This window comes from Thamnophis sirtalis, unplaced genomic scaffold (genome assembly GCF_051295495.1).
Source record: "Thamnophis sirtalis isolate CommonGarterSnake01/CBP01778 unplaced genomic scaffold, rThaSir2_p1.2 scaffold_5, whole genome shotgun sequence".
NCBI classification, from domain to species: domain Eukaryota; kingdom Metazoa; phylum Chordata; class Lepidosauria; order Squamata; family Natricidae; genus Thamnophis; species Thamnophis sirtalis.
Genome location: NW_028261385.1, coordinates 36,676,793 through 36,702,290, shown reverse-complemented (window position 1 = coordinate 36,702,290; position 25,498 = coordinate 36,676,793). Strand labels below are relative to the sequence as shown.

At 37.6% G+C, this 25,498-nt stretch overlaps 1 protein-coding gene across 2 annotated transcripts in view; it reads left to right on the top strand.

Moving 5' to 3' along the window:
* FCHO2 (FCH and mu domain containing endocytic adaptor 2) overlaps positions 1 to 25,498 on the top strand; it is a 76,171-nt gene that overhangs the window by 47,422 nt on the left and 3,251 nt on the right. For both annotated transcript variants that reach the window (XM_087715659.1, XM_087715660.1), the window contains 11 exons: positions 1,093 to 1,117; positions 3,002 to 3,044; positions 9,340 to 9,434; positions 11,202 to 11,305; positions 11,397 to 11,526; positions 12,350 to 12,461; positions 14,363 to 14,518; positions 17,400 to 17,532; positions 21,020 to 21,219; positions 23,391 to 23,455; positions 24,458 to 24,622. In XM_087715659.1, coding sequence (XP_087571785.1) covers positions 1,093 to 1,117; positions 3,002 to 3,044; positions 9,340 to 9,434; positions 11,202 to 11,305; positions 11,397 to 11,526; positions 12,350 to 12,461; positions 14,363 to 14,518; positions 17,400 to 17,532; positions 21,020 to 21,219; positions 23,391 to 23,455; positions 24,458 to 24,622 — 1,228 coding nt within the window. The remainder of the gene's footprint in view (positions 1 to 1,092; positions 1,118 to 3,001; positions 3,045 to 9,339; positions 9,435 to 11,201; positions 11,306 to 11,396; positions 11,527 to 12,349; positions 12,462 to 14,362; positions 14,519 to 17,399; positions 17,533 to 21,019; positions 21,220 to 23,390; positions 23,456 to 24,457; positions 24,623 to 25,498) is intronic.

Below are 25,498 nucleotides of genomic sequence, written 5' to 3'. Positions count from 1 at the left end.
GAGGCTGTTTGAAACCATTTTTATATAGAATTATAGAACAGCGATGGCGAATCTTTTTTGGCTCGCGTGCCATAAGCAGGGGGGAGTGCAGGGGGGGATCGTGCGTGGGCATGCTACACCCATAATGCAATGTGTGACACCCCTCCCATTACGCATGCGCGCATGACAGGCGCTCCCCACCATTTTTTGCATGCTTTTTTGCCCTCCCCAGGCTCCAGAGGCTTTATAGGAGCCTGGGGAGGGCAAAAACAGACCCCTCCTCCCCGAGGTCTTCAGGAACGTCTCTGAAGCCTCCAGAGCGCAAAAAAAAAAACCAAAAAACCCAGCCCTATGGGCAAACTGGAAGTTTGGGAATGGACTTCCGGTTTGCTCGTAGGGCCAGTTTAAACCCTCAGGAGCTTTCAGAGGCTTTCAGGAGGTTTCCCTGAAAGCTCCAGAGGACGGAAAATGACCCTATGAGCAAACCAGAAGTCACTTCCAGTTTGCTCGTAGGGCCGTTTTTTCGCGGACTGGAGGCTTCAGGGAAGCTCCTGAAGCCTCCAGGCGGCTTCTGTTTTTGCCCTCCCCAGCGTCCTATAAAGCCTCTGGAGCCTGGGGAGGGTGAAAAATGGCTTTTAAAAAGGCTGAACTCAGTTGGCCAATGTGCGCATGCATGCCGGGCAGCTGACAGGGCAATGCCTCGCGTGCCCTGACAAATGGCTCCGCGTGCCACAGGTTTGCCATCCCGGATATAGAATAAATTGGCTTTCAGTATAGAGTGACAGCTGTTTTTTTTTTAAATCATCCATATTTGTATTTATTATTTTTATTACTTAGAAATAATCTTTGCCAGCTTCACTAACTCAGTTAAGAAAAAAAATGGATGACTTATGGATGATTGTATTGCATAAAACAATTGTGAGGTAATGATGCCATCTGATGCTTCAAATTTAAGATCCTAAACATTTATCTTATATATTTTATTTATATTAGCTAAAGCTAATATTTGAGATTGCCATTGGAATATTTCCTATCTTTAACTTTTCCCTTAATTTACAAAGAAAATAATATGTATATACTAAAATTTGTTTTTTTCAATTACTTTACATTTAGGCTCAAATGAACCGGAATGCATCTAGTAAGTTTGTCTGGTGACTATCAGTGACTTTTTTCTTACGTTTATATCAGTTTGAATGCCCTTTTTTATGAAAACAGATTTGTCTAAACTATGTTTTTGTATGTAGGCAAATGTATGTATAATGTGAGTGCAGGATAATTGAGTTTCCTTCTTTTATTGAGAGTACACAAAGCAGGTTTTTCCCCAACATAACTAACTTTAAATTAAAAGGATATATATTTTGCCACTTACTCAAAATATACTTATAGGCAGCCCTAGAGTTATGACAGTTCAGTTAGCAACAGTTAAACGTTACAACCCCTCCCCCAAAGTACTTACATCCTGGTCCCGAAGTTACATATTTTGCAGCACCCTGATGGTTGTTCGCTCTTATGACTGAAGGCATAGACACTGCAACATGCCCCCTGCAAATTTCCACCCTTCCTGCCAGCTGTGTCCCCACAAGCACTAGGCTTGTTTTGCTAGCCATGGGTTTCTACGTGCTCCTCCCCACCGCATCACGGATTGCTGACTTATCTTTCAAAGATCTCTGGAATTCAAGATGTCAAGGTAGGAAAGATAGAAGAACAGGCTGGACCACGTGGCAGAAAAGCAGCCATCTTTTTCTCAGATGCTGGCGAACCTATTTTTCTTTCATCATTAGATGCTAGCCTTCCCACTATTAGCTTCCCTAGTCTTACGTTGGCAGAGTTAATTGTGGGGGAGGGAGAGAATACAGTCAACAGCAAACTGCTCCTTCCTACAGGATTGTATGAGCACGTCCTTGCACATGCTCCCCCTCTTTGCAAAACTGCTGCTTTTGCAGAGAAGGGAAAAATGCACAAGGACATGTTCTTGCACTAGGCCCCAGTGGTCTTTCCTGTCCTGAGGTATCCCATGCAGGCTTAACAACTCACGCTTTCAATTAACAAATGAATTGGGGAGAGCAAGGGGGGGTTCATTTCATATGATTCACTTAACATTACAATCATAATGGGCAGGCTCCATTATGGTTGTAACTTGACTACCTGTATATACTGTACCTTAAATACAATGTTTATTAATGAAGTGGCACTGTCCTATTAGGTTACATAAAGGATACTGTGGAAGATTCTGACACTAGAATATGTATCACACAATAAATATTTAAATCTATATCAAATTGAAAAAGAGAGTACTTCAAATTATGATGAATTATGGCACTTTAAATGTGCAGAAAACACGAGCAATCACCCCAGCTGAGCCCCACTGCACATCCATATGCACCTCCCGCCAGCCAGCTGATTTTCAAGTCTCTGCCGCGCATGCGGGAAACACGTGTTCATGCGTGGAGAGGTGCGGAGGAATGGCGCACCGTCCCGTGACCGTTTTTGGTCCCAGGAGGCTTCAGGGAGCCTGCTAGGCCCAAAATGGGGCACGGGGGGTGGGGTTGCACGTCCATTACCCACATGTAATGGGTAATTATAAATTATTACATCTAACATTGTAATCAAACGATATCAGATCTGGAGAAGAAAAAAACAAATTCTTTAAATTTGGGGCCTGCCTTTCGACAGGACAGTTAGATGGTCTTATAGTGAGAGAGGATACAATATTGCTAGCAGGGATTTGGTGGTGTCCTGCTTGTTTTTAGAATATCCCCCATGTGAGAATTTGTATTAGATAGGAAACATATCACAGCAAAATATGACAAAACCAAATAATTTAAATTGTAGTATATATCTGTTTTTCTTGAACATTTGAGTGAATTTTTGTTTCCACTTTTATCAATTGATATTGTGCTTTTTATAAACCCCGGGCTGATTTTGTTAATATACTATCATATATTATAATATATAATATTTTAATATATTAAATATATATTATTGTTAAGTATATTTTTAACAAGTGTATCTTTTTAAATAGGTGAAGAGTTAACAAAAGCAAAGTTTTCTGCTTCATCTAATGAGTAAGTTTCATATTTGATATTCATGTTTATTTGAAAGGCATGGAATATTATTTGCAGCATTCACAGCTTGAATTAACATTACCATTTAGACATTAGAAAACATGTTTTTGATTTTTTCATTTTTAAAATTCAATCTTTCATTCTGTTTTGTTAATTTGTGCTCAGATTAGAATAAATATATGTGTACTGCTTTGGTTTAATTGTTAAAAAGCATTTATAACCTGAATTTAGTAATTTTACATTTTTTTTAACCTTTGCTTATCATTTTCATACTGAAATACAGGAACCTACAATACCAGCAGAATAATAATAATTATTATTATTATACAATGAAAAATAACCAGCTGTGTTACAGTGATTAATCATTCCACTATGTAAAATATAAGCTTAACACTGTTTAAAAAAATCTTTTTGCTTTTGTAAGGCAGCAAACTTTTATTATAAACAATTACAAGGATTGTTTTCCAATACAGTTACATCATACAGACCCCTGTGACAGCAATTCAATCATACATATGGTTCTTTATGTATGTCTGTAAAAGTAGTCCTTGACTCATGATCACAATTGAGCCCAAAATTTTCATTGCTAATCAATTGTTAAGTGAGTCAGGCCTCATTTTATGACCTTTTTGCCATGGTTGTTAAGTGAATCGTGCAGATGTTAAAAGAACCTGGCTCCTCCATTGACTTGTCAGAAGCTCCCTAAGAAGATTGCAAATGACAATCTCATGACCCCAGTACACTGTAACCATTGTAAATAGATCCCAGTTGCCAAGCACCAGAACTTTGGTCACATGACTGTAGAGATACTACAGTGGACATAAGTGTGAAAACTGGGTTGTAAATAACTTTTTTTAGTGCCACCGTAACTTTGAATGCTCATTAAATGGATTTTTATAAGTCGAGGACCAGTTGCACTTGGCTTTTTATAGAAATGAATTTTGGTGGCATTGCACCCCTGGTTTCATTGTCTAGGGAAGTGTGGTTTTATCTTTTCTACTCAGTTTCCTTAAGTCCTTAGCATAGTACCGTGATAGCAAATCTATGGCATGCATGCCACAGGTGGCACACGGAGTCCTCTGTGGGTACGCGAGCCGTCAACCCAGCTCGGCTCCACTGAGCATGCATGTGCACCTCCCGCCAGCCAGCGATTTTCGGGTCTCTGCCGTGCATGCGGCAAATGCACAGGGGTCACACAAGGGGGGGCAATACGGGAGGGTGTGGTCCCCCGTGCCCCATTTTGGTTCCAGGAGGCTTCATAGAGGCCTGCTAGGCCCAAAACAGCGGCAGGGGTGTTTCCCCCGCAGCCCGTTTTTGGTCCCGGGAGGCCTGGTAGGCCCAAAACAGACCATGGGGAGAGGGTCGCATGCAAATGTACAGGGAGGCATGGGAGCGTGGGGGGACACATGCGCAGGGGTACGGTGTGCACACAGGTGTTGTGTGTGCATTGGATTATGGGTGTGGGCATGTGCACTGTTGGCATGCGTATGCGCTTTCGGCATGTGAGGACAAAAAGGTTAGTCATCACTGGCATAGTATCTCTAATTATGTTTGCATGTTGAACGAATGAAAAAGAGAAACAAATCCTTTTTATGTCATAATTACTTCCAAATGTCTAGAGCTTTTTTGCATTTTTCTCTATTCTATTATGTCATGTGCTTGAGGGCATTTTATTGGCTTTTTTTTTTTTTACAGCCAGTAGCTCTGAAAGTAGGTCCTTTCTAAAATTTGTTTGAGAATACAAATTTCCATAGCAGGATTGATAGCTTATTGTATATTTGGGAGAAAGAACTCATTCTGGCATTGCTTTACTAAGCAGCTGATTGGAAAAGAATTCTTCCCTTGAAAATAGAACTATTTGCAACAGATCAAGGTCATTCAAAGTTTTACATGTTTCTTGTTCTTTTTGGACATAGTTGATTCTGCCTCATCTCCTGCATGACAAAATCACATTTAGAATCCAGAATAATGACTTATTTTGATCTTAGCACTATGCTTCTGTTGATTCATCCTAAACTTTGTTTTCTTTTTGTATCTTTGTCACATCGATGGTTCATGTTCCATTTATGTTCACAAAGCCACAAAGCCTTTTTTTACATGTACTGCTTCCCATATTTCTATACTTGTGTCTTTGACTTTTGTAAACTTTTTTCAATGAAGGACTTTGCATTTGACTCCTTGACTCTAAATCCATTCTGTTAGTTATTGCCCACTGTTCCAACATGCTGAGATTTTCTTGAAAACTGATAGTTTAAAATGTTTGTTGTCCATCTATCTTGTGAGCATGCAACCTTCATCTAAGCCTTTTGAAAATATGTTGAACAGTATATGACCTAGAACTAAGACCAACACTCCTAACCAGTCTTTTCTAAATAAATATATATACTTAATCCACCCTGCCAAAGCTTTGCCTGTTATCCGTGTTTTCCTGATCAGTCCATAGTTGCAGTTCCTCTTTTGTTCCCTTCTGCCTCCCCCTCATTTTTTTAAAGACACAATTTGTCCTTCTCCATTCCTTTGGCACAATGCCTGCCTTCTGTTATCCTTCAATAATAGAAACAACAAAAAAGGCTCATTTACCTCTGTCAGAAAGAGATGACATCTCAACCTCTTTAAACATACTTAGATGTAACGGGTCTGATCTTGGCAACTTAAAATTGTTCATGGTAGCCAGGTAGCTTATTTTCTCTTTACTTACTTACTTACTCCTTGTGTCAGTTGTTCTGCTTAGATCCATTTGAACTCAGTTCTCTGCGAAGAAGACTGAAGCAAAGTAGTAACTGAGGAACCCTACTTTCTCCCTGTTCCTTTGCTGTCCTACCATATTCTCCAAGCATCAGGCCCAACCTTTCCTGTTTCTTCTTACTTCTATGGACAGAGGTAAATGAGCCTTTTTTGTTGCTTTTATCTTCTCTGCAAGCCCAAATTCCCAAAATTCTTTTGGGCATTCTACTTATATTAGTTACATGCTGGTATACTTCTTGATGATTGCAATCATTCGTATTTCATTTCCTATACACGACCCACTTAACTCTTAACTGAATTAAAAATTTAAAATCTAAGCACCCACAATGATTTCTTAAATTTTTCTTCTCATTGGAATGATGTGCTTCCATATCTTACTTTAAGAGCAGGCATGTCCAGCCCATGGGCCAAGTGTGGCCTTGGACAGCTAGTAATGTGGCCCCACAGAATCATAAACCTTTAACCTTATTCCATGATTTATATATATTAACTATATTATGTATTTTGTATGCAGCTGAAAACAATTTCTCTTCGCTCAGTGCGGCCCAGGTAAGCCAATGCTCTGTGTTTTAGAGCATTTCCTAGTCCTTTGGATTCCCTTATATTGAGGATTTCTGTAGCTGAGAATCTTCCTAGTAATTTATTGAAATTGATTCTCCTGAAATCTGGTGTAGAGTAAAATTATGTCCCAGTTGTTCTTCCTATAGTATCTAATTTCATGTTTATATCATTACTTCTTCCGAAATTTTGCATTAATTCTATTTCTTCAAATGGTTTTTCTCTATAATTAGGATCATATTTTTTAAATTAAATTTAAAGATCTATCTTGAATTCAAGGCAGCTGTAGAAGTAAAAAATCCAGTCAGTAAGTATTCAAGAAACAACAGCAATAATCATTCAGCAAATTTCCTCTTCCTTGGCTCTTCCTCTCTTTGTTCACTTAGTCAGCCTAATGGTTTCACTCTGGAAATAGATGTGTGATTCATAATAGTTCTCAAATATATTCTCATTTATATTCTCAAAATAAATGCTAAATCAGAAAGATTCAGAAACTTTTACAAGTAGTCCTCAGTTAACAATGGTAGTTGGGATGGGAAATTCCATCACTAAGTGACATGGTCCTAAAGTATGATGTCACATAGCCACACTGATTTACAAAGCAGTTGTGGTTGTTAAGCAAATCCCACAGTCATTAGGTGTGATGTCTTGTGATTGTAAAAGGGACACGGTGGCTCAGTGGCTAGGACACTGAGCTTGTTGATCAGAAAGGTTGGCAGTTCAGCAGTTCGAAATCCTAGTGCCGTGTAACGGAGTGAGCTCCCATTACTTGTCCCAGCTTCTGCCAACCTAGCATTTGAAAACATGTAAAAATGCAAGTAGAAAAATAGGAACAACCTTTGGTGGGAAGGTAGCAGCATTCCGTGCGCCTTCGGCATTTAGTCATGCCAGCCACATTACCACAGAGACTTCTTCGGACAGCACTGGCTCTTTCAGCTTTGAAACGGAGATGAGCACCACCTCCTAGAGTCGGGAACAAATAGCACATATGTGTGTGGGGGAGTGACCTTGTGATTGCCATTTGAGGACTCCTGCCAGCCTCCCCCATTGACTGCATGTGTGAAGTTTCATTGGAAGGAAAAATGTACTTGTGGAACATCAGCCACTGGTTGGATGTATCCTTTTTGCCTGCTAATTGTATTCTGCAGAAAGGGTTGCTTCTTTATATTTTTGTTTAAAAACTAAAAATACTGGGGCACCCAGGAGAAACTGTCTTACTTTTTTTGGGAGGGAATGAATCTGCATATCACTAGTAAAATCGCACTCTTTATATATCCAAGGCCATTTTGAAGAGGACAGAATGTTTAGATCAGATTTGGGTTATCTGTAGCTGTGAAGATTTACTATGAACATGTCCTATTTTCTGGGCATTTGCTTGTATATTTATACTTGTTTTACATATTTAATATGGTCAAATGTCTAAGGTGTGTGTAAGTATGTGTATATAATTTTGATTTTTTTTTAAACCCTATTTTTTTTCATGCTTTATGTTAAATAGGGATCTGGCCTGAACAGTCAAGATTTTTATTCCTGCAAAGCTCAATATATGAGAAGGACCATCCTTTGATTCACAATCTGCAATAATAATAGGCAGATTATGGCCACAATTAACAACTTCAGAGTAGAAATAGTGAATTGTCTCGTCTCTGATGCAATCCCAGTTAGTGGCTGTTCCAGTTAGAGAACTGAACCAATAAAAATCTCTTAAGGTTCCTAATCTTACATTTATGTTTTCTAGAAGGAAGTCCAGAGGTAAAAATTAATTATAGTTAACAAATCTATTTTCATTTATTGATGCTTATCTTCCAAGAGGTACCATAATCTGTGAATCCTACAGGGCAGATCAGATAAAGAAACAGAAGCTGCATAGACCTAAAACCAATGCTTTATGTGAATTGCATTTAATTAAAATTTAAAGTATTTTACTGATTTTGTTTTTACATAGTAAGTTGTTTAAGATTCTTAGCGATTCAGTAAATTATTTAAGTGTATTTTGAATTTGCTTAAAAGTTATAATTTTATAATGTTCAATTTTATTTTTATTCTAATTGGCTTAAAACTGTACTCAATTGTACTTACCATAATAATATTAGCCAGCTAACTAAGAGTACATTTCTATACACCAACTTAATGAATTTGTGTACTGTCAACTATATAATTAAATGTAATAAGATGGCCCAGGGTGGAATGGACACTTTTGCATTACCCTTTTGCTTTCAAGTACCAACCCTGATCAATATACCACAATATCAGGTTCTGTGCAGTAGTACTCAAAATTTGTCTGATAAATTATTTGTACTTGAGCATCTACAAACTAAATTTAATGAGCATTTAGTTCTGCTACATTACAGTGCCTTATAGGTTGATAGCTTATATTCCACAAATTATTCATGCTTCCCTACATCCATCTAAAGCTTCTACCCCCTTTTTTAGATTCTTGTTTTAAATTTTAAATCAAGGTATCTTTTGTTTATTTTTATTTTATTTTACTCTTGATGTGTCTTTTGATTCTATATGCTTTTTAATTACTATACCCCACCCTCTTTATGCTGGCCCATAACTGTGATAACATATTGATTGGTTGGTTGGTTGGTTGGTTGGTTGGTTGGTTGGTTGGTTGGTTGGTTGATTGCGTGACCCGTCAAAACCGCGGACGACAAAATCGCGCTCGACGAAAGCGCGCATTTGACGTCATCACAGCGCGACGAAAAAAATTAAAAATTGAAATAAAAATAAAATTAAAGCAGTTAGGTTAAGGGTTAGGTTTAGGGTTAGGTTTAGGGTTAGGTTTGGGGGGGTTAGGGTAAGGTTTTCGCTTTATTTTTACATTTATCGATCACAGCGCGATGTTTTTGTCGCGCTGTGATGACGTCAAATGCGCGCTTTCGGCGAGCGCGATTTTGTCGTCCGCGGTTTTGTGGTGGAACCGTTTGATTGTAGTAAGATTCATTTTATACATATGTATAATTTGAATTTATTTTTCTAATATTAGGAAAAGCAACAATGACCTCTTGGCATGGGATCCACTCTTTAGAAATTCTGGTGATTCATCTTCCCTGACCTCAACAATGTCATCTTCTTCATCTGGTAACATTTTACTCAATGAAAAATTGAAATTATATTTTTAAATAAACAATTATACTCAATGTGTGCTATGTAAAGGTATCATAAAATATACTATTACAGTCATTCAAAACTGTACTTTTTAATGATAGCACAGTAATCTAAGATAAATCTAGGAATCTTTTTATACTTTCTATAACTTCTGAAAATGCTATTCCATTTTGTCAAAGCTGCCTTTTGATACAAACTCTTGCACATGCCATAATGCAAGGGTATCAAACTCACATTGTCACGTGATTATCATGACTTTTTTCCCCTTCGCTAAATGGGGCATGGGTGAGGCCAACACGTGACGCATCTTGCCCGTGGGCCACAAGTTTGACAGCCCGGCCATAATGCTATCAAGCACTATTTCAGATGCACAGTCAACTTCGTGAATTGTTATTTATTAGGCATATGGCATACATTGTCAGTGATGGAATGGAACAACTTGGTGTTGCCAGCTGGAGGGGAGAGCCAAGTTGGTGGGTGAGTGAGTGGGTAGATAGAACGCAGAGCAGCAGCTGTGGGCTTCCTCTTTTCACACTACCCACTGCTGCCGCTGTGCTGAGTTATGAGCCATTCAGTGGTGGGCAGGGCAGATGGCAGGGAAGCAATGGTGAGCAAGCGTGTCCCATTTTCACACCCACTGCTAAACAGCCCAAACACCAAACTGCCCAAACACTACCATCACTGTTGGATATCCCGCAGCAGTGGCAGGGAGTATGAAAATGGAACATGCCCAGCCTCTCTGCCACCCACCCTGCCCACTACACTGCCAAATGGTCCAAAAACTGCTGCCACCACCGAACAGCCTGGTGTGAAAATGGGAAGTCCCTGGCCACCATCATCCTGCTGGTCCTGCTGAGTTGTCGTAGATCTGTCAGAGAAATCTACATGCTTGACACAATGCAGTTCTGACAGCCTAAATTGCTAGTTCTTTATGTATGGCACTTCTATGCCTATCTTTGGTGCTGGGGATGAACTAGCTTACACCAGCTGACATTCAGGCTTCTGTCTTCCAAGCTTCTCTGCCAGTGGCACCTCACCTCTAGTTGTGTTGCCTCGCATCTGGCCAAGTCCCATGCCTCCTCCTCTTTCACACAAACAAACGCAGCTAGGTTTTCCCCACCAAAGTGGTACCCATGTATCTACTCACAATATTGCATGCTTTCAAACTGCTAGGTAGGCAAGAGCTAGGAATTCAAGCAAGGAGAGCTCAGTCTGTCTCATGGAGCTGGGCTCGAACCACATGAGTGCAGACCATTTCTGACCAGCAGTTCCAACGTCGTTAAGCCACTGCGGCACTGCATTCCTTTAGTGTTAATTGTTAAAGTTAATAGTGCAATACTCTTTAAAGAAGTGAAAAATCACTGTATTAAAGTAGCATTTTCTACCAGTTTCAACAACAAAATATTTTCTACATTTCAAAATTCAGCAATTTAACTGAGTAGTGAGTTCTACAATCTTATTATAATGTGATTCATTAAAACTCATTATTGATGCTTTGAATATACAATAACTATAAACAAGAATGGGAATTTTTCACATTTTGTAAGCTATGGATAATAATTTATAGTTATATAATTCCAGTAGTGTGATGCCTATGGCTGAACTGTTTTTTAGTTGAGCTGTTTCCTGACTCTTAAAATACTGCTAAATAAATCTTAGATTTAAATATTTTGGTAACAATTTGCCGTTGTTTACTAATTAATTGTACAAAAACATTAATATTCTGTAATTGCCTTCCAGGAAGACCAACAACTCCTCTTTCAGTAGGAACATTAGTACCTCCCCCAAGACCAGCTTCTAGACCAAAGTTGACTTCAGGGAAACTCAGTGGAATTAATGAAATTGTAGGTTCATTACACCTTGACCCTAATGATCTCTGATCATAGCATTGTTAATTTGAACAATAAGTTAATGTTTTTGCATTTTGTTTGTTAGCCAAGACCATTCAGCCCTCCTTTGACCTCCAATTCCAGTCCACCTCCATCAGCCCCTTTGGCACGAGCAGAGAGTTCTTCCTCATTATCATCATCTACTTCACTAAGTGCAACAAATACACCCACAGTTGGTAAGTTATAGTCTGCTATGATAACATTCACATCTTTTTTAGATTCTGAAAAAACATTATTTACAAAAATTTATATGCCATCCAGTTTTATTGTCTTAAGGTGGTTTATAACTAAATGCATAATATAGCATCCAAGTAGTCACCCAATGCAGTCAATCTCTCATAGGCAATCCCTAATGCCTAAATGCCTGCTGTTACGGACCTGCTCCCCCCCCCCAAAAAAAACTTTCCAAAACAATAATTGCAGGACCTAAAACCCAATGAGAATGATTTCAGGTAGTGCTATTTTTCTGTCTCCACCTAACTAGATCTCAGTGATACATACAAATCTGTCCATTTTACCATCACTGGATTATAAACTCCCTTATTGTAGACTGACATGGTATTTTTCAGGAGCAGCTAGACACCAAAGCTGCCAACAATTCAATCACTAGGACTCACAGTAGGTGAGACTTGCATCACATATTAGCAAAAGGTCCACATTTCTGAACTTATAAATAAAAAATCCACTGAGAACTACTGCATTTAATTTCACATTTCATTTTTATACTGTTGTGAGGGGGAAATTATTTTTATAATTTCTCCCCTTATTATGATCTGATCTTACTTTGATTTTCGAATTGATTCTAAGCTCTTTTTCATAATTGCACTATAAGACATTTAAACATATTTTTGCATTGAATTTCCATTGATAGTGCAGTATTTAGAATTCTGTATCACCTTATACATAATATTTAAAAACAAAGGTCATGAGTAATGTAACGAGTTAACAACTGCAAAGTTAATATTGCTTAATTGACGCCTATAACATTATATATTCTAGGAACTTCACGTGGTCCAAGCCCTGTCAGCCTAGGAAATCAAGATACGTTACCTGTTGCAATAGCCCTATCTGAATCTGTAAATGCCTACTTCAAAGGAGCAGATCCCACAAAGTTAGTAAAATAGTAATTCATTTTGAACGTCGTATTTTGTGTTTAAAAAGTAGATAAGGTTTCTTTTTATTTTTGAACAAATTTTAAAACTTCAATACTTACTGATATATTTCAATAAATAGTAAATTGTATCACATTTTTAAATAACTGTTACACTTTAGGAATGCATAACTACTGCAGTTTTTTCATCTCTTTTGCTAGACTATTTTATAGACCTTTAAAGTTTACTTTTTAAAAAATCCCTTTCAACAAAATTTGGTTGAAATGCAACAAAATGTGTTTTATTTATATACTTACTGTGGATTGGACTTTAAGAAAAATGTATATTCTATGGAACTACCGTATTTTCCGGAGTATAAGATGCACCTTTTTCCTCAAAAAAAGAGGCTGAAAATCTGGGTGCGTCTTAAACATCGAATACAGCATTTTTTGCCTCCTGAAGCCCCACCCCCTTCACCAAAATGGTCATGCATACCCTTATGGAGGCTTTCAGAAAGCTCCTGGGGGCTGGGGAGGGCAGAAATGAGCAAAAACCAGGCTGTTTTTTGCCCAGCCCCCAGCAGCACTCTATAAGCCTCCATAAGGCTATGCATGCAATTTTTTTGATAAAAAAATGGGCCCGTTTTCACTTGTTTCCCCCCCCCCAACTCCCCCAGGAGCACTTTGCAAGCCCCCCCCCCCCCCCCGGGCTATTCATGCCTTTTTGGGGGGAGGAAATCATCCGGGCCTTTTTTGCAGAGGTTTGCAGAGTGCAAAAACTTTTTTTTTCCTTTTGGAAAACTCTTTAACTGATAGATGAGAATTACATTGATCAAGTGCTGTGCCAGCAGAAACAAAGTTTTAGGTGCTACAGATTGTCAGCAATGTCCCTCTCCAGCACATGGATAAATACACCTGGAAACATCTACCTACTCTCTTTCTCCCCCTACCTACCTACTGTATTTCTCTCTCTCCCTCTCCCTCCCTCCCTACTCTCTCTCTCTCCCTATCTATCTACTGTATTTCTCTCTCTCTATCCCTGTCTACCTACTCTTTCTCTCCTACCTAACTACTGTATTTCTCTCTCTCTATCCCTCTACCTGTCAACCTATCTACTCTCTCTCCCTCCCTATCTACTATATATCTCTCTCTATCCCTCTACCTACCAACCTACCTACCTACCTACTTCTCTCTCTCTCCCCCTATATTTTTCTCTCTCTTTCTATTTCTCTCTCTATATCCCTCTACCTACCTACCTACCTACTCTCTTTCTCTACCTACCTACTGTATTTCTCTCTCTTTATCTCCCTCTCTATCCCTCTACCCACCTACTTTTTTTTTATTTGCTTCTTCAAAACCTTGGTGCATCTTATACTCCGGTGTAATTATTCCATTCACCCAAATTCTGACCAGAACTTACCTTTGTCTTCTACAACTAAGGTAGTATTTGTATGTACTTGGTTGGAATGAATGGAGCAGGCTGTCTCCATCAATGTTTTTCAGATTTGGCAACTTTAAATTGTGGATTTCAACCAACATGCTGGCTGGAAAATTCTTGGAGCTGGAATCTACAATTTCAAGCTTCTCCAAAGATATAGAATGGCATTTGCATGAATTCTATTTGGAGCATTTCCAAAGATGGTAACTATGCTTTGGATGCTGAGCACTTCCTGAAAATAAGAGTAAAGTTGTTCTGGGAAGGTTTATGTGAGGAAAATTGGCTCCCCATTTTGCTTTATCTGAATTCTACAAGATAAGGCAGGCAACTGAGCTCAATAAATTAAAAATGGCACCTAATATTTGTTTACAGTTTAAATGTATAAATGAGTATATGTACCTTTCAAATCCAATGATATATTTTACTGTGATTCCAACAATTATAGCTGTAAAATTAACATTTGTCTATTTAAATTTTTCTCTAGATGTATTGTGAAAATAACTGGTGATATGACAATCTCATTCCCAAGTGGGATTATTAAAGTGTTCACTAGCAATCCATCTCCTGCTGTGCTTTGCTTTAGGGTAAAAAACACAAGCAAACTAGAGCAGATTCTTCCAAATGTGCAACTCGTGTACAGGTTTTGTATCTTTTATTTATTATAAAGCCATACTTTTTATTATCTTTTTATTGTTTCATTCTATTTGACTTGCAAAGTATGCTTCTTTCATAAATACCCTTATATTTCTTGCATTTAAGTTTTATAATTTAATAAAAAATCATTTTATGATTGTAACAAATTAAAATTAACTGTTAATTTTATAGAGGTATTACATTTCATAAAACTGTCCTAAATAATGTTAATCCAGCTTTCAAGATGGATTTTTTAAAAAAAAAATCCATCTAAGCTATGCTAAATTATGTTATGTTACGTTATGATATTATACATTGCTGTTCAATTTGAAATACTTCCAGAAAGGATTACAGAATAAATTGAACATTGTAATGCCTGATCTCAGATTATAGTTTAAAAATATCTAACATAAAATGAAAAATAGCAAAAAAAAATTATAACCATGTAGATTAGATGCTTAAGTGTTGCTGTAATGTTCTGAAACATTATTGCTCATTGATTCATTGTTTATTTTATAATTTCTTCAAGAAGTGCTTTTGCTCTTTTTGCTGTTGAAGCTTGATCTATTTTGTCATTAACTGAGGAAATTAGGCATTAAACAGGAACAACTGTTAATGGGTTAGGTTTAAAGGTCACCAGCTTCAATGTACCCCATTTTTATTAGAATATATTCTGACAATTACCTTGAAGCCATTCTGCAACTACCAGTTTACTTAAAGTTGGCTTAATTTGCAGATATCAACATCTGTAAACTTTTTCCAGATAATTCAGGATATTGGCAAGGCATGAGAGAATAATGTTTCATCTTTTAGCAACTTTCCCTAAATTTTAGTGTGATTGAAGTAACTCCATGTAAGTGTTACCTATCAGCACACCTGGCATCAATTGACAAAGAGAGACATAAATTGGGTGGAACTTTTTTTTTTTAAATTGCCAGTCATCATAACCATATGGTGTACTATTAACATATTTTTGGGGGGAGAAAATGTCTTTCTTTTGCTTTTATCTTCTTGACAACAAGAAAGAGTAATGTATGACTTACTGAGCATATCTATTCTCAAAGCAGCAGATACAAATAGTTGAACATTCAGAAGACTATAGATCTTATCATTATTTGATTCTGAGTTACGTTCTGTTTTTATTTCATGTCTGCTGATTTTTCTCAGGAAGCTTTGATTCAGAAATGAAAAAGCACATTCCTATGAAAAGGAAGTTCTATTATTTTACAGTATCAGAAGAGGATGAAGGTCTCTGCCTAATTGGAGACTAAATTATTTTGTCAGGACTGAAATTTTACACGGTTGCTCTTCTGCCCCTTTCCTTCATTTTGGAAACTGTAGACTTCAATGATGCCTACCTTGAGATTGTTGCTTTATTGCAACATATATTACTTTCGTGTCAAGATTATCACATTTGTCTTCCTTTTAGCGGATCACTGTTATAGTCTAACAAGGATCTGTTATGCTTAATAAAACTCTAACCATAATTATTTTGCCTAATTTAGGAAGTGTGTCTCTTTGCATAAGGACATCTAAGGCATTTCACATTTCAGGAATTTAATGAAGATGCACATAGGGAAAAACAATTTCTGTAGGCCAAGGAAAAAGAATTATCTGAAAATATTTATCAGGAATAAAATTTAAAAAAATGAAAAACTTAATTTTTAAAAGAAAAACTTTGATCACTGCAGCTTCCAGAACAAAAACTGAGATATACACTGGGGGGGGACACAATGTTCTTGTTTTTGCTGCAAAATTAGTGACATGTTTTTCCTCAGAATTTATAAGCTAGGTAATTGCAGTTTTTATCTTTATACAGTCAGTCATTCCAAAAGGCTACAAATCAGACCTACAACTTTTAAAGCAATTCTGTATAGCCTTTTGCTGACTGGCTACTTTCAATTTTGGGTCAGAAATAAACTTAGCTTTCAGCTGTTCTTCAACTCTGAGAAACTGTTCTTCTTGGAGAAAGAGGAGATTGATACTTGCTTTGTCTTTTTTGGACACACATAACAGTAATTTAGCAAAGAAAGACATTTTCTACTTATTAATTAAACATTTGAGATTAGAGAGAGAACCCTTAAACTTCAGAAATCATAGATAGAACATTAGCATATCAAACACACTGATCCTTGCAATCATTTGTCTAAAACTCCTTGCTGCACTGAAAGCATTGGAACTTGTACAGCTTATATCACTGCTTCCCAAATCTAAGTAAATTACCCAAAATTGAATGAAAGTGGAGGGTTTGACACATGGATCAATTATCCGATCAGTACAGCGACACTTAAATTGATTTAAAGTGTGTTTTACCTACATTAGTTAAAAGGAACATTTGATAAACAGCTTTGGAAAAGGTGGGGGAGGTACTGTCTTAAATCATTTATCATTTCCAGCAGTTCCACTGCACAATGTCATGACCATAGACTTTAAAGATTTCTTGGTGACAGTCATGTTATCCCAAGTATCAGGAGATGTACAGGTTTTGTACATAGACCAACACATACTTACAATCGCATAGAGAAAAATATATTATGCTATAAATTATCTTTCTGCCCAAAGTGGTCTTGAAATTTCATGAAAATCAGTCAATTCTGCTATCATCTGTTTCCTCTCTTTTCTGACATTAAATAGCTTTCTTGTCTTGGACATCAGTTAAAATTGGATCACGAACAAATTCTGTCAGTCTCTGCATTTATTGTTTTGCTTTTAATGATGGAAGATAGAAATATCTTCTGGTAGTTTCAAGAAACCATTTTTTTTCATAATAGATTTCTAAGGCTACTTCGACATAGAAGAGAACATTGTTATCTACAGCCAGGAATCTTCTCAATCTTAGCAACACAGATGTTTAAATATATGTTTTTATGCCTACATTTTGTTCACAGTGATCCATCACAAAGTGATTCCAGTACAAGGGATTTTTGGATGGATATGCAAGCTGTCACAGTCTACCTCAAAAAGCTATCAGAGCAGAATCCTTCTGCTTATTATTACAACGTAGAAGTTCTGAAGTATCAGGTAATTTTTGTATTTTGGTGTTGTGAGTTTAAGAGCTTAACAAATCTAGATTGTATTGTTTGCTGGCACTGTAATGCTTGCTGGTATGAATTACAGTATTTTTTGCACTATAAGAAACACTCCCCCCCCCCAAAGTGGGTGGAAATGTCTGTGCATCTCATAAAGCGAATATTGCGATGGGGGGAAGAGGGTTGGTGTGACGGCAGTGTTTGCCACTGTCACCGCTGCTGCCATTTGCCACCACTGGGAAACACGAGCTTTCGCTGTCGAGTAGCTGATTGGCGTTGGATCGGCCTCCCAGAATACCACCGATCAGCTGTTTTAGGCACTAGGGATCACCAGCAGCAAGAAGCAGAGGTGAACGGCAGCGATTGGCTGCAGCGGCAATTCCTGCCGGCTAGAACAGCTGATCAACAGTATTCTAGGAAACCAATCCAACCACCAATCAGCTGCTTGGCAGCGAAGGCTCCAGCATTCCCCAGAAGCAGCATCTCAGCTCAGTTGACTGATGGTAGGCACAATGGAGTGGATCCCTGATGAGCCACGTGCTGGGGCTGGAATAATGTGCTGAAGGTGACCAGGCTGTTCACTGTTTCCTGCAAGGATGCTAGCCAGATGAATACCAGATGGATGCTGGGAGGCAGAGGCAAAAAATGTTTTCTTGTTTTCCTCCTCTAAAGCTAATGTGCATCTTACGGTCCAGTGCGTCTTATAGTGCGAAAAATATGGTACCACTCTACCTCTCCTACTGTGTAGTAAAACACCATATATTTACTCAGATTGCTCTGTGTCTTACAGAAATAAGCCTATTCAAGAATGGCATAGCAGATTAATATAGAGTCTATATTTTTAAATTTACTTTAAAAACTGAATCAAGCTATTTAACTAGCTGGTCAGCTAATCAACCAAATCCAAAACGTAATCAGCATAGAAAGTTAAAAATCTTATTGAAGATTTCTATGTTGATTTTGGAGAAGAGCACCTCATTGCATGTTCTCTTTTTATGTTGGATTTATCAGTGTTACCATCTTAGTAGCCTTAGGAGGAAAGATTCCATCCATATACTGAAGTAGGTAGAAGGATTCTGTCATTAGGAGCAAGCAGCCAGAGGAAGGCTGATGAGCTATCCAATACAGTGATGAGTTATCCAAAGCTGTCATCAGCACCATATATCACATCATGCCTGATATTTTTGGAATATTCTGTTTGCTCACTTTATCTTCTGCTTCAGATATTCAGATTGTGCTTGGGTGCAGGTTCATTGTTGCTAATCAGTAGCATGGGTTATTTTATGTTGTCAAAAGTAGCAAGAATGGTTGTGTGTTTCCTGATCAGCTACTTAGGAATCCCTAGCATCAAAATGTTTTACTGTCCTCGCTCCTGCTGATTTGTACTTCATAGTCCTTGCAAGCAGCATGCAAGGTCTTCAAAGTCCTTCAGTACCTTTATGCTTCTGGGCTGCAGCATATCTTCATTAGTGGTGGGGAGTTATTTGCTGATTCCTCCAAGTTTCCAACATTGGCAGCTGTGGACTCAGATTTACTAAGGAAACTCTCCCTTTTCTTCCTGTTACTCTTAGCCCCTGGGCTGTTAACAAAAGAGAATGGGCTGACATGGCAAAAAGTCAGCATCATGGTGTTTCTGCTTTTGCTAGAGGGAGTGCCAACTCAGCACTAACCTTAAAATGCTCCATATGTCTCAGTCTTTTGACTTCCTTTATCTCCCCCCCCCCCCCATATTTATATTCTACAGTCTTGGAAAGATTTCCATACTGTGGAGAAGATGGATGTCCCCTAAACATCAGGGAAGAACCATAATAAAATGATTGAATCATAAAAGGAAGCCTGAGTTTGAAAAAAGGCTAGCATAGCATTGCTGCCTCAGATGTATACATAGAGTACTGTGTAATTTGGGAGATTTTTATTCCCTAAATAAGAAAAATACAGTCATTTTATCATAATAAGGATATTATCTTTTAACTATAATGTAAAAGAAGAGACAGGATCTCTTTGAACCAATCTGCACAATACAGAGTTTTAAAACCATATTCAAAAACATATTTAAAAGCTTCTGAAATAGAATATAGGGATATAGTATTGTTTGAAACAGATAGTCATCCAGATACTGATGAACAACAATAGTAAACCACTCCAATCATAGTTGCTTGATTGATCACAACACCCAATCTAAATTAGCAATAGACTCCATAATGGTTCTCCAATCAGTATTGTATATTTATGCAACCCTAGAAGGTTCCAGCATTCCAAATCTATCCATTTTATTTCATTCAATTTCAGCAAATATTAGCAGGGGTATATTTACAGTATGGAGCAGTTAGCCTGATGGTATGTTACAACCTGTGTGAAAACAAAAGACTAATTAATTAAAACTCACAAAACAAAGTCTAGTTATAGCACACAACTCAGCATGGAAGATTTGACCTTAGCCCTAACTACACCTCAACATGAAGCTGAATGCACAAAACAGTCATCCAGCTGACTTCAGTGGTCATATGGCATACATTATTTTAGGTATTCCGGGTCTTAAAAATAAGCAATATTCTGAACTGAGTCTGCAAATGATTAACAACTGCTTAAAAAACAAGAAAGATGTCAGATTCTCAGTGTCCAGTTAAAACTTAAGCAATTGCATTTTTCACTAGGTGAATTTTTCAAAGATAGTCCTACTCATAATAATAAGTGTGAGTAATACTTATTGAGTAACAAGGCATCTGTGGAGATAAAAAGGGTCAATTAGTACACCAGTAACAGCTGGACAAAAACATTCTTAATCATAACTGCACTTGAAGACTTACAAAAGCAAAACCCGGAACAGAAATTTTTCCAGTCTATGAATCTTTTGAATTGAATGTTTGCAGCACTCATAAAAACAGATAGATCCCTTTTCATTAGATGTTTTATTAGATGTTCATTAGATATTGATTAAAACTGCACCCACCTTGACATTTTGTTTTTCATTTTTATTCAATTTTTAACAGTAGTTATTGAAAACTATTTTGAACACTTCAAACTAACAGAACTAACAGAATTATCCTTTTCCAGGCTAGATGGTCAGGTGGGGTTATCAACAATAGTTTAAAACTACTGTTGCTGAGAAGATCCAATAGGTTCAACAGAATCAATAAAAGAAGAATCACGACTCCTCTTTACTAGTTCCTTGTTTAATCGTTTCCTAGGCCAGTCAAAGCTATTAGACCCCAAATAACCATCTTTGAAGCTTACAGTATTTAACAATTTTCTATTACATAACTTAAGTAATTCCAACCTAGGGCATTTAACTATACAGTTATAATTAATTATTAATACCAATAATGAAAACATCTCAAAATCTCTAGTTTTATGAAATTAACTTTATTAATAATTGGCTCTTTAGAGACCAAGAGTACATGAAGTAAAAAAATGAACTTTGGAAGTCATGATATTTTTCAGAATTGATCCTAAAAGTAGTTATTTTATTATTTTCAAAGGTATTGTCAAATGGTATCCAGTCTACACCTCTGAATCTTGCCACATATTGGAAATGTAATGCTAGCACAACTGATGTAAGAGTTGATTACAAATACAATCCAGCATCTATGGCAATGCCAAATATGTTATCCAATATACAAGTCATCGTACCAGTTGATGGAGGTGTAATAAACATGCAGTCACTTCCGCCAGCAAAATGGTAACTTTTTTATTATTGATACTGCATTAAATTTATATTAAGATTTTTGTTGTGACTTCTAAAGCTATTTCTTAAATACATTGATTATTGATGCTTGAAGCAGTTCTCATGGAACTGAAAGAGGGAAGTGTTGTGAGACCAATGGGAACTTTATGATGGGGTAGCTATTACAAAAGCTTGGTTGATGTATAAAAAGAAATTTGCTACAGGTCCATTTCTAGGGTGTCTAGTTACTGGATTGTGGAATTTTTGGTCTACTGCTGCTTCTAGCTAATACAGTATCTGTATGGAATAAGACTTCATCTGTTCACAATATTTTGGTACCGCCCTACCTGGTGTGTAAAACTGAAACCTGTTTGGATAGTGGTGGGTATTGGCCTTGTCAGAGATTTATCTTCTGGATTTTAGGTCTTGCAGAAGTCTAGGCATGAATGATTTCTCTTTGCATGATGAGATGCAGTACTGTAGCGGTACATGGATGCAGAATAATATAGACCTGGCTTTGGAAATGAGGAAGAAAAAATAAGCAAATCTGTGGAGGAGAGGAAAAGTTTGAGACTACACAGTCTTGAGAAAAAAGCTTTGACGGATTTTCAAGATTGTTGTCAGTTCTTTGACCTAGGCATGGTCAAGAAACAGGCATCACAGGGATTCCAGTAACCTTTTTAAAATTATTGTAGGATAGAATAACAGCATATTGAAAACTTACCTGAGGTTATTTTGAGTTACTTTCACATGCTTTTTCTCAGAACTGTGTAGTCTTTTTGGACCCCCCCCCCCTTTAACAAGTTGATAATTCCTTCCTCATTCCCATTCTTCTCAATGAATGAAAGTATTTTTATGTGACACTGAACTGTAAGGACAAGTTGAGATAACTGCTAGTGTAGTATCCAACTTACCCAGCAATGGCTCTTTTTAAATTCCTGGAGCTTATCATAGGACTGTTGGTAGAGATTTCTGTGCTGTTAATGCTGGAGACCTATAACTTCCTTGTTATTGAATGAGTATAAAGATGATTAAGATTCCATGGCACTCACGAGCTTGTCCTAAACCAAGGGTGTCAGACTCAAGGCCCGCAGGCTGGATCCAGCTTGCCAGGTTCTTAAATCTAGCCCGCGGGCCAGCCTGGAAATAGCAAAAGACTGGACCGCAGTGCCTCTGGCAGCAAAAATGAGTCACGTGGGAGCGTGCCCCCTTTTGGTCTGCATGGTGCTGCAGAAGGCATCTGTCCTGTCTCCCCCCCACCCACCCCCCCAATCCCCAGCCGGCCCATGGAAAACTACAATGCTGATCTGGCCCTCAAAGAAATCCAGTTTGACATCCTTGTCCTAAACGATCTTGGCTCCTGTGTATCTTATGCACAACACTTACCATGATTTACAATTATTCCAGTGTTGTGTGCCTTTAGGATTTAACATTTGTATGAAGCTGCCGGAAAAGATATTCCACTGGTTTGGGTTGAAATGCCAATAATATATGATGGTACTGAATTACAGTATATATCATCACCCTGGCCTTAACCAGAGATGCTTTGGAAACCTTGAATGAGTATCTGAAGTTTACAAGGTCCTGGATGGGCCAAAACAATTTTAAATTCCATTCAAGCAAGACAGAATTCATTTTCATGCAAAAATATCTCCACTCATTGGCTACCCTGGTGATTTCTCTAGAAGGGATCACTTACTCTCTGAAAGAGCAAGAATTTAGGGATTACCTTAGACTCATTGAGACAACAGATAAAAGCCATAGCCAAAGTATTCCTCATTCAGCTAAAGTGATGCACCAGTTGCAGCCCTATTAGAATTGTGCGACCTATATCCACATTACCATCTATATCAATATCAGGCTGCCTTTGACCATATATTGGAAACAATATTAGTGCACAATGCAGCAATTAGGATATGAGAACTATATTTGTCATATATCACTAGTTATTTGGGTGCCTCATAGGCTACCAGTTAGTTTCTGAACCTAATTCAGAGGCTTGTTATCACTTAAAATCCATGAATAGCTTGGCTCTAAGGTTACATTAAGGACTGTCTCTTCCAGAGGGAATATCTAAAATCTGCTTGAGCATCATATTTTTAATTACTTGAAAAATTGCCTAAGATAATAGATGCAGAGTAGCAGTGTGGAGAACTGCCAATATATATATTCTTTTTTTCTTATAGGAACTCAGAGCAGATGAAAGCTTTGTGGAAATTAGCTAGTATTTCAGAAAAATCAGAAAATGGCGGTAAGAAGAAATGTTTTAAGTTAACTATTAAAGATTAGAAAATTACCATTGGTATTTTGACCCAAAAAACCAATTAAAAACATATATTGTGGTATATGGAAATATAAATAATTATTTTCTCCCCAAAGATAGTTTTATGATGGATTTTTTTTCCTCAACTATCATATTTTGCAATAATTTATTTATTTAGAAATTTTATATATCAAAACTGACATTGAGCCTTATCTATTTTTTCATTACAGCATAATAAATTATGAGTATATACTATATTGAGTTGCAGAAAAATAAGTTTTGTCAGCATCTCAATACAGAATAGCCTTAAAAACGCAAGAAAAAAATGGAGTAATTTAAACTACAGTCAATTTAAAATGAAACATATGCCTTGGTTCACCATATTGAAATGAGATCTTCTTAAGCAAGTCATATAGGTGTATATCAACTAAACAGACATTTTTGTATGTCAGTTTTGATCTGAGCTTTATACCAGATTGATCTACGTCTATACACTTGTATGTGTGTTTGTATGTATGCATGAGCCACAATAAAGAAAGGTATAACTAGTCTTATATATTTTAAAAGATTCAAGAACAACTCTTGATACATATGCTAATTAATTAATACATATGTTAATAGAAACATGAGATTCAATGGGAAATATATGAAATTACTCCAGTCAATTGAATAGCCAAGTAAATTAAAAAATTATTGTAAAACGACAATATATTTTAAGGACAATTCTTACAATGTCATCTATTTATAAGAACACTGTGCTAAACATCATTCATTGTTATGTTGCTGTAATAAAATTGTGTTAGTGTTAGTGTTTTGCAGCAAATTATAATTAAGAATTTTGAGGCATTTCAATGTGAAAAGAAATGTTACTGGATAAATTTTAGTAGATTTTTTTAATGTATTATCTGTAGTCAAAGATCACTTGTATTTTAGTACTTATGCTAATAAGCAGACTTTATTGTTTCTCTCTCTCTCTTCCCTCCTGAATAGGCTCTGGCTCTCTCAGAGCTAAATTTGACCTTTCTGAAGGACCCAGTAAGCCAACAACACTTGCAGTGCAATTTATCAGTGAAGGAAGCACACTTTCTGGAGTAGACGTTGAATTAATAGGCACTGGCTATCGGCTTTCCCTGATTAAGAAGAGGTTTACCACTGGTAAGAAGGATAATGTTCTTCTGAGGATAACCTATAGAGCTAATTTGTAATGTCTGACAATCATTGGTGATAAGAAAACCAAGGTGGCTGGACAAGAGCCAAGGTGGCACAGTGGTTAGAGTGCAGTACTGCAGGATACTTCAGCTGACTGCTAGCTGCAGTTCAGCAGTTCAAATCCCACTGGCTCAAGATTGACTCAGAATTCCATCCTTCTGAGGTGGGTAAAATGTGGACCTAGATCTGTGATGGCGAACCTATGGTACACGTGCCACAAGTGACACATGGAGCCATTTCTGAGAGCACACGAGGCATCGCCCTGTCAGCTCCAGCGTGGAGCTGATTTTCAGCCTTGATTTTCGTCTGTGTTTTGCCCTCCCCAGGCTCCAGAGGCTTTCTAGGATTCCCTGAAGCCTAGGATTTCCCTGAAGCCTAGGATTTCCCTGAAGCCTCCGGAGGGCGAAAAACAGCCCAGTGGACAACCCGGAAGTCCATTCTCACACTTCGTTTGCATATTGGACTGTTTTTTGCCCTCCCCAGACTCCTAGAAAGCCTCTGGAGCCTGGGGAGGGCAAAAAACGGACCTACCAGGCCCCGTGGAAGTCAGAAAATGGGCCGTTTTTGGCCTCCGGGGGGGGGGGGGGCATTTTTACCCACCCCGGGCTCCTAGAAAGCCTCTGGAAAGTATATAGTATATAGAAGTATATAGACACATAGAAGTAAGAAAGAATATAAGTCTACGTGCTGTTGCTATATAGAATCATAAGGGTAAAACCTGTTGTAATAGGTGTTTGCAGTTCTATAATCCTGTTATCAGTTTGTTTTTTAAATTTATAAGGCCATCCACTGTACAAAAAGGCGACACTGGTGCGGAACAAA